This window comes from Salmo salar, chromosome 03 (assembly GCF_965601325.2).
Source record: "Salmo salar chromosome 03, fSalSal1, whole genome shotgun sequence".
NCBI classification, from domain to species: Eukaryota; Metazoa; Chordata; class Actinopteri; order Salmoniformes; family Salmonidae; genus Salmo; species Salmo salar.
The window spans coordinates 18,910,393-18,921,928 of NC_138293.1; the positions used below are offsets into that span (position 1 = coordinate 18,910,393).

At 40.8% G+C, this 11,536-nt stretch overlaps 1 protein-coding gene across 1 annotated transcript; it reads right to left on the bottom strand.

Annotated features, from left to right (window-relative positions):
• Positions 1 to 1,925: 1,925 nt before the first annotated feature.
• On the bottom strand, positions 1,926 to 7,006 carry LOC106599210 (proenkephalin-A). The gene is made up of 3 exons (XM_014190330.2): positions 6,706 to 7,006; positions 6,341 to 6,481; positions 1,926 to 3,332 (listed from the first exon to the last, which is right to left on the bottom strand). Exons 2-3 carry the CDS (start codon positions 6,476 to 6,478, stop codon positions 2,784 to 2,786), a joined length of 687 nt encoding a protein of 228 aa, XP_014045805.1. The 5' UTR covers positions 6,479 to 6,481; positions 6,706 to 7,006; the 3' UTR covers positions 1,926 to 2,783.
• Positions 7,007 to 11,536: the final 4,530 nt, after the last annotated feature.

Below are 11,536 nucleotides of genomic sequence, written 5' to 3' on the forward strand. Positions count from 1 at the left end.
GAGACAATCACAAAGACAGGGGAAGCAGATCAGGGTGTGACAGAACTAATCAAACGAACGACTGGGTCGTGTCTCTAGCAACCAAAAGATGAGAAAGTATGAAGTTGCTTATATAAATTAAAATATCAAAGACAACATTTTATTTATATTGCTTATATAAATTAAAATATCAACGACAACATTTTATTTATATTCGGTAAATGTGTGTGTTAGTAATGTTTTCTTTGGCAACTGTGGTATAAACGGGATAAACAGTTTTAACAAACGCAACAGAATAAACTTTGCAGTTATTCTGGCTGCAGAGGTAGTGACTGTGCAGCCATGGCTAGTTGGCTAGCTAGCAGCAAGCAAGAGATTAGAACGTTGCCAATGAACATGGCAACGGAACATAAAGAACGAATGACTGAGTCACGTCCGTAAATGTCGAACTAATCAAAAGAACAACTGGGTCGCATCTCTAGCAACCAAAAGATGAGAAAGTATGAATTTGCGTGTGCTTTCATATTGTTTTCTTTGGCAACTGTTATAAGCGGGATAAACGCCAATGTTCTGTACATAGAACCCCACAGTGGAGGTGTCATAAGACCCATAAAACCTAGCGGTCAAACAGGGAAATGGTTCCTATCGTTTTTAAACCATTAATTTTTCCTATAGGGAATTTTAGAAACACTTAAAATAAGGGCTGTGTTTCGTGTAGGCTTATCCTGGCGTGATGTTTTGATAACATGTAAATCTCTCTCGGACAAGGTGACTTATCAATATATTCAGCTCTATTTACTCTCAGATTCTAAAATGCTAATTAGCATCAAAGTAGGCCTCATGCAAAACTACAAATCCCTGCAAGCTCCTGCACGTCATCTCTAGCTGACACCTTTGCTAACAGGTATTGTGTCAATTTAAAACTTGCATGAGACAGTTCACAGAATTATCAATTCAAAGAAATGTAGCCAAATTTTGAATTACTACATTTAGCTAACATCAGAGATTCTTACCTTTGCCTCGATTCGGCAGTCTCATCCAGATCATCATGGCATTTGTAATTCTTTATGATAGCCAAATTAGTAGCTAATTAGCATTTCATTTTTGGGGGTAAATACAGGCGAATATACTGATAAAAGTCACCTTGTCTTAGTGAGATTTTCAAAACGTCATGCCTGGGTAAACAAACACAAAACACTGCCTTTATTTTAAGTTTTTCTAAAATCCCCTTTGGGAAAAATGAATGGTGGAAAAACGATTGGAATCATTTCCCTGTTTGACTGCTAGGTTTTATGGGTGCTTATGGGTATTACTGTGGTACTCTATGACCTTTGAAAAATGAACTACACAAAGGAACTCGGCTCCGCCTCATCCCGCAGCGTCGTCCATTATTTCCCGAGGTAATGTAAAAAACATACGCGTTTATTCCTTACATTATGTATGTATCTGCCAACATTTTGGAAGTTAATGGCTGTGGATATAGATAGGGTGGTGCCTTTGGAAACAACTACCATTGAGAAGTGAAGTTAGAGAAATTAAAAATATAAATTAATGTGTCTGACAGGAGAGGGGGCTATCTATCCTGTTTTGTATATCTAACTTGTGAGTCATTTAAAATACTGCCTTATTGTGAGGAAGAGCATTCTTCATATAAACCTCTGGGGGGAGATTAAGTTAAGCAAAATATCAATCAGTGAAGTTTTGGTAGTCTGAGACGTTAGGGAGCTAAGAAACTAAAAACGGTTAATATTTTGCGCTCACTTGAGCAATCTGTACAAAAAAAGATAGACATAGGGCTAAGTGAAGCTGAGTGAATGCATCAAATAAATACAATCTTCACCATGAACACCAGAGTTATTATCTCAGGTGGGCTTGGCAGAGTGAGGCAGGAACATTGGCTCCACTTCCCAAGCAGAAAAACACATCAAACAGCCAGTGGAGTCCACTTATTTTTGCAGGATACATGGGTTTATTATGTTTTGTACAACTAATTGGTCTGAAATGCTGCTCTGTTCTCAATGGAAAGAAGAAAAAATGAGGGCATTTATCGACTGAAAGCAACATGTTTCAACATCAGCATACTGGGATAAGTGTGAGCACGGTGGAAAGAGCAACATGGTTATTATAATAACAATGAAAAGCGACCGACACACTGCCATTAGATGGATAACTACAACACACTGGTATAGCAGTACTTAGAGTAGGGTACCTCCATGTTCCAACAACAAAGCAGATAACATTGATGGGCCCTTCAGTTCCAAAGACCAAACCACCAATGGAAAGGCCACAATAGCCTACTCCCCCATAGTTACAGCCTTTTGTGAGACTTTGTGGTGGAAATGGAAGCTTCAGAAAATGTTCTATGGCCACTTAAAGCGATAATTAACTTTTTTGAAGCTGTAGCTTATTTTAATTTTACCTCGCCAGGAGATTCTGGCCATTACTAAATAACCAACTAACAAACTTAAAAATAGTTTGGATGACAGTTTTTAAGTGGAAACTCGACTAACATTTAAAAAAAGTGAACTATCCCTTTAAAAACCAGTGGCAAGACAAAGGGAAAGAAAACAAACAGGTCATGCCACGATTGGTTTTCCACACATGCCCCAGCCTCGTACACCACAATGAACACAGGTTATTTTATAAATAACCAAAACCATAAAACATACAGTACTCTTTTTTTGTCACATTAAACCCAATCAAACAAAAAGCATGACAGTGAAGCTTTACAACGGAACAAGAATGGATAATCTAATCAACATTGAGAGTCCAGACTCAGGAGAGGTTGGAGGAGGGGCCGACCCCTAGTCCATGAATCCTCCATATCTCTTCTGTATTTCAGCCAGGGGGGAGTCACCCCGCCCCCCCTCCCAGGAGCGTTTCAGGAGACCCCCCTGGTTCTTCTGATCCTCCAGCCACTCAGGCCTTCCCACCCTCCTCATGAAGCCCCCGTAGCGCTTCTTCAATGGCCTGCCCACCCCCTCCAGGCCCCCCAAGTCCCCCCCTCTTCTCATGAACCCCCCATAGCGCTTGGCCACTTCTCCATCCCTCTGGTCCTCAGCCTCTGCATTCAGAATCTTCAGGATCTCCAGACGGATGTCCTCTTCCTCAGCCACAGGGCTGTTCTCTCCTCCCTGCACTCGCCCCTCCTCTACGGGTGAGCGCCTCCTGATCATGAACCCCCCGTAGCGCTTCATGAAGCCGCCATACTTCTTGGCCAGTTGGTGCTGCTGGCCCTGCACCTCTTCCTGTTTGACGTCATCTACTACAACGCGCTCCTCCTCTAATAGGACGTCTCGGCAGAGGCGGAGCTTCGTGGTGTCCAGGCTGCCCTCACATTCTATTGAGCATGTCTGTAAAGACAGGAAGGGAAGAGGAACCTCAAAACACAGAGGTGGATCAGCGCTCACAAACCCATACCTTACTGGAAATCTAGTTTCATTGGAGACTTGTCTCTATCAAGGGGCTCATGGTACACAGCCGTGAAGCAGCAATGGCAAGAAAAAGTATGTGAACCCTTAGGAATTACCTAGATTTCTGCATAAATTGGTCATAAAATTTTAAGTCACAACAATAGACAAACACTTTGTGCTTAAACTAATAACACAAATTATTGTATTTTTCTTGTCTATATTGAATACATAATTTAAACATTCACAGTGTAGGTTGAAAAAAGTATGTGAACCCCTAGGCTAATGAATTAGACAAAAGCTAATTGGAGTCAGGAGTCAGCTAACTTGGAGTCCAATCAATCAGACGAGATTGGAGATGTTGGTTAGACCTGCACTGCCCTATAAAAAAAACACTCACTAAATTTGATTTGCTATTCACAAGAAGCATTGCCTGATGTGAACCATGCCTCAAACAAAAGAGATCTCAGAAGACCTAAGATGAAGAATTGTTGACTTGCATAAAGCTGGAAAGGGTTACAAAAGTATCTCTAAAAGTATCTCTTAAAGCCTTGATGTTCATCAGTCCATGGTAAATTGTCTATAAATGGAGAAAGTTCCTCACTGTTGCTACTCTCCCTAGAAGTGGCCGTCCTGCAAAGATGACTGCAAGAGCACAGAGAATGCTCAATGAGGTTAAGAAGAACTCTAGAGTGTCAGCTAAAGACTTACAGAAATCTCTGGAACATGCTAACATCACTTTTGACAAGTTTATGATACGTAAAACACTAAACAAGAATGGTGTTAATGGGAGGACACCATGGAAGAAGCCACTGCAGTCCAAAAAAAACATTGCTGCATGTCTGAAGTTCGCAAAAGAGCACCTGGATGTTCCACAGCGCTACTGGCAAAATATTCTGTGGACAGATTAAACTAAAGTTGAGTTGTTTGGAAGGAACACACAACACTATGTGTGGAGAAAAAAAGGCACACCACACCAACATCAAAACCTCATCCTCAACTGTAAAGTATGGTGCAGGGAGCATCATGGTTTGGGGCTGCTTTGCTGCCTCAGGGCCTGGACAGCTTGCTATCATTAACGGAAAAATGAATTCCCAAGTTTATCAAGACATTTTGCAGGAGAATACCAATTGAAGCTCAACAGAAGTTGGGTGATGCAACAGGACAACGACCCAAAACACAGAAGTAAATCAAGAACAGAATGGCTTCAACAGAAGAAAATACGCCTTCTGGAGTGGCCCAGTCAGAGTCCTGACCTCAACCCGATTGAAATGCTGTGGCATGACCTCAAGAGAATGGTTCATACCAGACATCCCAAGAATATTGCTGAACTGAAACAGTTTTGTAAAGAGGAATGGTCCAAAATTCCTCCTGACCGTTGTGCAGGTCTGATCCGCAACTACAGGAAACGTTTGGTTGAGGTTATTGCTGCCAAAGGAGGGTCAACCAGTTATTAAATCCAAGGGTTCACATACTTTTTCCACCCTGCACTGTGAATGTTTACACGGTGTGTTCAATAAAGACATGAAAACGTATAATTGTTTGTGTGTTATTAGTTTAAGCAAACTGTGCTTGTCTATTGTTGACTTAGATGAAGATCAGATCAAATTGTAAGACCAATTTATGCTTAAATCCAGGTAATTCCAAAGGGTTCACATATTTTTTCTTGCAACTGTATTGACTGGAGTGACAGAGTGATGTATTTGTTTTCAATAAAAAAAAGCATATTTTACATATAAAGTAGTGTTTAATTAAACAATATTTAACACGGGATAAAACAAGTCAAATTCTGGTGCATGGAATACTCTGGGTGTGGCTGCTACTCTCGCCATTGTCGGAGAAACACGGTTGGATGTATGAACAAATTCATTCTATTTGCCTATTCCAATGTGATGTTCATGCTCTACTCGTTTTAAGAGTCATTATATTGAAACAGATGGAAAGACACTTATCTGGTGCATTTGACCACTTTTTAGAATAACAGTTAATGAGACATGATGTTCCTCAAAGCCTGATGTTCCTCAAAGCCTACATCTTTAATGCCTCATAAACATGTATTTTTATGTCTGAGCTGTCAAAGCAGAAGGAGAAGAGTGCTTTTGTATAGCCTACATATAATTCTAAATACATTATCTGATAGAAAATAACTTCTCAAATGAATGTTTATTTTACTGGGGGTATTTGAATGATATGAAAATATGCTATCTACCAACATTTTTATTGAGGCTGTATTGGACCACCAACATGCTGCCCCCTGATGGAGCTAAAACATGCTAAGGGCCACAAATAAAGACAGGTTTGATGGAGATACTGAATTTATGCCATTGTGGTAAGATTTTATACTTTTTGTTCGATGTTGAGAATTTGGGATAGGCCAGTACTATTGAATGGCTAATCAGACACTGATTCAGTCACTCCTCAATTGCCTTTAATAGCCAACATTTCAAGAATCGAAGTGACAAGGCTCCCGTGAAATTGATGATGCGCAACAGTCTTGGTTTTACTACAGGCTATATGTAATAAATGAAACCAAATCCTCATCTAATTTCAAAACTTCATGAAGCATGGCAAAAAGAAATGCCTCGTGGTCTCATGTTGTCGCCAGTTAGACCAACAACACAAGTTGTAGCCTAGATTAAAATCCAACCGACATGAATCATTAATGTCAAATTGATGCAATTGACATTATCGGTTGCCTAATTTAATTGGTATTACATTGTCTACGTGCATCAAAATAAATGAAAAAGAGTTTAATAAAGTCGTGTTCCAAGGATACACGCACCTCATGGAACATTGCCTATCCATTGCGTCTTTTGGTGACCAAAAAACACAGGTGCGTAGCCTACTGCGTAATCTTTCCTTACGAACAAGTTAGACGCGGGAAAAAGTATCACCCCGTTACTTTACTTTAAATATATGCTTTAAAACATGTCCAAATGTACTTGACCTACCAGAGTGGTAATCGCCGTCTGATGCCCCCGTAGACGGCTGAGGCAGAGCGCACAGTCCTTCTCGCAGTCCGCTCCGACCGTCAGCGCAAAATACGCACCGAGAAGCAGTATCCGTAGTGAGTTCCCCGGCACAGCCATAGACTAGAGAAAATATTTTGGGCAGAGAAGCAAACAAATACTGGATTAGAAAACGTTTGTGATGAAGAGTTTTACTTACTGTTAATTTCTCACGAAGTGATAAAACATGGACAATACGAAAAAAGCCATGTATGTGCCCAAGTGGACACTAAATTAAACTCAGTGATCTTCTTTCCAAAGTAACAAAGTTGCCAAGAAGAAACAAACCAAGAAAAGCCAATACTTGCCTCTGTTTTTCTGTTTAGTCCAAGTCCTGATGTGTTGCTGTAGGAACTGTTGATTGTGAGGCTCTGTAACAAATATATTACCCTCTTGCAGTTAGAAAAAAACCACTTGCGATTGAGCCAATCAGCTTTCTTTGAAATCGCACGGCTGGACAAGCTTGTGTGTCACGAAGCCAAATACTCAGGAGGATGCTCAAAATGTATGTTGTATGAGTTAAGTTCATAACGCAATTTTAGTGTCTTGATAGGTATAAGTACTTCTCCAAAAACGTCATCATAATGTATCCAGTCATCAGAAGAGAATTTCACGCATAAACGGACGCAATTCCTTAGATTTATTTTACCTTAGATAATAGGATATTTGTGAAATTGTACTTTGACATGTATTATAATACGCTTTGTGTTTGCCTTTAATAATGGAGTAAATATGTAAATTTACATAATGAAAATGTTCACTAGATAACAGAGATCAATAAAATGACTTCTCAGTCATAAAACATGAGATGATCCCGATGCTATCACATTAGTTCTGTCATAAAGTAGGGTGCTAGACATTACAGCTGAGATATTCACAGACATACTCATCTTGCTCTGAGAGATTATATCACATAGAGCCAAGAGTTAGCACCTGTATAATGAAACCAAATCCTCATCTCATTTCAAAACTTCATGAAGCATGGCAAAAATAAATGCCTCGTGGTCTCATGTTGTCGCCAGTTAGACCAACAACACAAGTTGTAGCCTAGATTAAAATCCAACCGACATGAATCATTAATGTCAAATTGATGCAATTGACATTATCGGTTGCCTAATTTGAATGCTACCTGTACCAGACCTGCTGTTTTCAACTCTCTAGAGACAGCAGGAGTGGTAGAGATACTCTCAATGATCGGCTATGAAAAGCCAACTGACATTTACTCTTGAGGTGCTGACATGTTGCACCCTCGACAACTACTGTGATTATTATTATTTGACCATGCTGGTCATCTATGAACATTTTAACATCTTGGCCATGTTCTGTTATAATCTCCACCCGGCACAGCCAGACGAGGACTGGCCACCCCTCATAGCCTGGTTCCTCTCTAGGTTTCTTCCTAGGTTTTGGCCTTTCTAGGGAGTTTTTCCTAGCCACCGTGCTTCTACACCTGCATTACTTGCTGTTTGGGGTTTTAGGCTGGGTTTCTGTACAGCACTTTGAGATATCAGCTGATGTAAGAAGGGCTATATAAATACATTTGATTTGATTTGATTTATAAGATACTGAATATGCACCTACATAAAACATAACAGTCAAGATGAATCATGAAGTTAATATTTGATTGTGCATTAGCAATGTCTTCAGTCAATATATGTTTCACATAGGGATTTGTTACAAAAGCGTCCATTGAAATATGTCTAATTGAGTCGTTATAAAACGTTTCCTTGCTGAATTTCTTCTAGGAACCATATCTGTAGAACAGTCCTAGTCAGTCAAGGACTGATCCTTTTGTATTGGGCTGAATGTAGGCCGTCATCTCTCTTTTAATTCAAACTGTCTTGATACTGTTAACAGCTTTATTAACTGTGAAAGTGTTTGTTGGGAAAGAAGAGCTACAGGCAGATAAAGTTGAAAGCAGCCAGTTGCCATAATGATGGTCTACAGCTGTCTTGTCCTTATCACAGTTTGCCCAGTGAGTAAACAGTCAAAAGGGAGAGGACAGGTTGGGAAGGATTTGAGCAATTACTTTCACCTCTGATGATTGCTGATGTTGCCTCTGTCTAGGGTATTAATGGACCTGAATACTATAGTTCGTAGAAACCAGAAACCCTAGACCCACTCCAATTTGCATACCACCCCAGCATATCCACGGATGATGCAATCTCTATTGCACTCCATACTGCCCTTTCCCACCTGGACAAAAGGAACACCTATGTGAGAATGCTATTCATTGACTACAGCTCAGCGTTCAAAACCATAGTGCCCTCAAAGCTCATCAATAAGCTAAGGACCCTGGGACTAAACACCTCCCTCTGCAACTGGATCCTGGACTTCCTGACGGGCCACCCCCGGGGGGTAAGGGTAGGTAACAACACATCTACCACGCTGATCCTCAACACAGGGGCCCCTCAGGGGTGCTTGCTCAGTCCCCTCCTGTACTCCCTGTTCACTCATGACTGCGCGGCCAGGCACGACTCCAACACAATCATTAAGTTTGCCGATGACACAACAGTGGTAGGCCTGATCACCGAAAACAACGAGACAGCCCATAGGGAGGAGGTCAGAGACCTGGCAGTGTGGTGCCAGGACAACAACCTCTCCCTCAACATGATCAAAACAAAGGAGATGATTGTGGACTACAGGAAAAAGAGGACTGAGCACACCCCCATTCTCATCGAAAGGGCTGCAGTGGAGGAGGTTGAGAGCTTCAAGTTCCTTGGTGTCCACATCACCAACAAACTAACATGGTCCAAGCACACCAAGACAGTCGTGAAGAGGGCACAACAAAACCTATTCTCCCTCAGGAAACTGAAAAGATTTGGCATGGGTCCTCAGATCCTCAAAAGGTTCTACAGCTACACCATCGGGAGCATTCAGACTGGTTGCATCACTGCCTGGTACGACAACTGCTCGGCCTCCGACCGCAAGGCACTACAGAGGGTAGTGCGAACGGCCCAGTACATCACTGGGGCCAAGCTTCCTGCAATCAAGGACCTCTATACCAGGCGGTGTCAGAGGAAGGCCCTAAAAATTGTCAAAGACTCCAGCCACCCTAGTAATAGACTGTTCTCTCTGCTACCGCACGGCAAGCGGTACCGGAGCGCCAAGTCTAGGTCCAAGAGGCTTCTAAACAGCTTCTACCCCCAAGCCATAAGACTCCTGAACACCTAATCAAATGGCTACCCAGACTATTTGCATTTCACTGTTGTATTCGGCGCATGTGACTAATACATTTTTTATTATTTGATTTGATTTGATAACTGTGTTTAAAAAGTTAATCCTATTGAAGTGATATGAATGTGCATGCTGTTGTGTGTGGCAATGCCAATGATTATGCAGATAATTATATTGATGACAATGACGATAACGACGAAGGTGAGAATGATGGTGACAATGATGAAGACTAGTCCTGGTTGAGTCACAGTTTATGTAAACCCATGGTGCTATTACACCCACATTACAGCACTCAGCTCTCCAGATGAGATCGGCATGTCAGATGGCACCCGTAATAGCTGTTATTTCATTTAAATGTGTTATTTTTCCTGGAGCAAGGGAAGCCAGTGGGCCAACAGGCTGGGTAGATGACATACTACTGTGCAACAATATGGCTTCCCATGTCCCCTGACTCCTGATGTCATTCTATTCTAGAACCCTAATGGAAGTCTCAGTGGTTGGATGGGAATACTGGTATGAACCAAGAGAAAATAATTTCAGTCTAGCCTACACAATTTTTCGTATCGTTTTTTTTCTTCGTTCAAAACGATGAACTATAAGCTTAATCTTTAAACTCAATTGAAGTGGTTATTCCCTTATTTTTGCAGTTTGTGTGTAATTTTTCTGTGTATGAAAGTCCACTCCAATCCAGTGATATCTGATTTCTAAACTAAATACAGTGTAGCTCAACCGTGTGTGATGTGTGTGCGCCTAAACATGAATAATGTAGGAAATCCTTGTTAAGCCTTTCACAAAAATGTCCACTGTACAAACAAACCATCCCCGATGATGACTACTAATATTCAAACACATCCCTGTTTACAATACAACATGTGTTCACGCATCACAGGAAATGATTCTCCTGGCAACACAGCTTCTAGGAACCTACTCAATATGAGGAGTCTATTAGTTATGGGAAGTAAATACTCTGGATGCGTTCCACATGGCACCCTATTCCCTATGTAGTGCACTACCTTTGACCAGGGTCCTCTGGTCAAAAATAGTGAACTATATAGGGAATAGGGTGCCATGTTGGACGCACCCAGAATGACACCATGCTAAACAAGATCAGATATCAGTTTTGACTGCATATCCTGGATGCTGAGCCATATGACAATGAGGTTTTGCGGTTGTGAAACCATTAGGATTTAACCAATCCTGTGTCATGTTGCATTTGATCATTGTGATCCCCTTTAAGGTGATCTGTAGTATTAGCTGTAACAACAATTCCCCCTCCTTATATAAGCTACTGTCCATCTTTGAGTTGTGGGCTTTTACGTCAAAGATACCCTAGTACTGGTCTCTGCTCTATGCTGCCGCTGTCATACGATTTACATATGCAAAATGATCAAATTACTCATCTGATTTAAAAACAAAACCCTTGGTTTTCCACTCTGATGAGAATGATAGATTGTGTTATATGCCCACACATTGTAAATGTCAACCTTTGTTTTCTCATCATCATTTTCATTATTTTCATCATGTTCACCTCTTTCTCTCCTTCCAAATTGCTGTCTGCTACTGTAGAATGCTACATTGTTATCAAAACAATGAAAATATGCATCATCCTGTTTCTGAGAAAGAGCCTATTACGTACACTATGCAGTACGGGCATGAATGTGAATAAAGGATCTTTGTTGGAGTTTAGTACATCAATTCCAGAATCCAGATTATACTCTTTCTTTCTTTCATTTTTTCTGTCTATAGGTCCCTGTCACCCCCTTCTCTCATTACCTCAGTAACTTTGATTTGAATGTAGACCATTATTCACTATTCACACTTTATGATTAAATAAGCTAAAAGAACAATAAACACAGCGTCTCTTGTAATTAAACTGTCAGACAATAGTCAGGCTCTAGTAAAGTGCAGTGATGGCCTGAGCAAGCAAACCTTTAATCATCTCCCATATTCAATTTCCTGTGG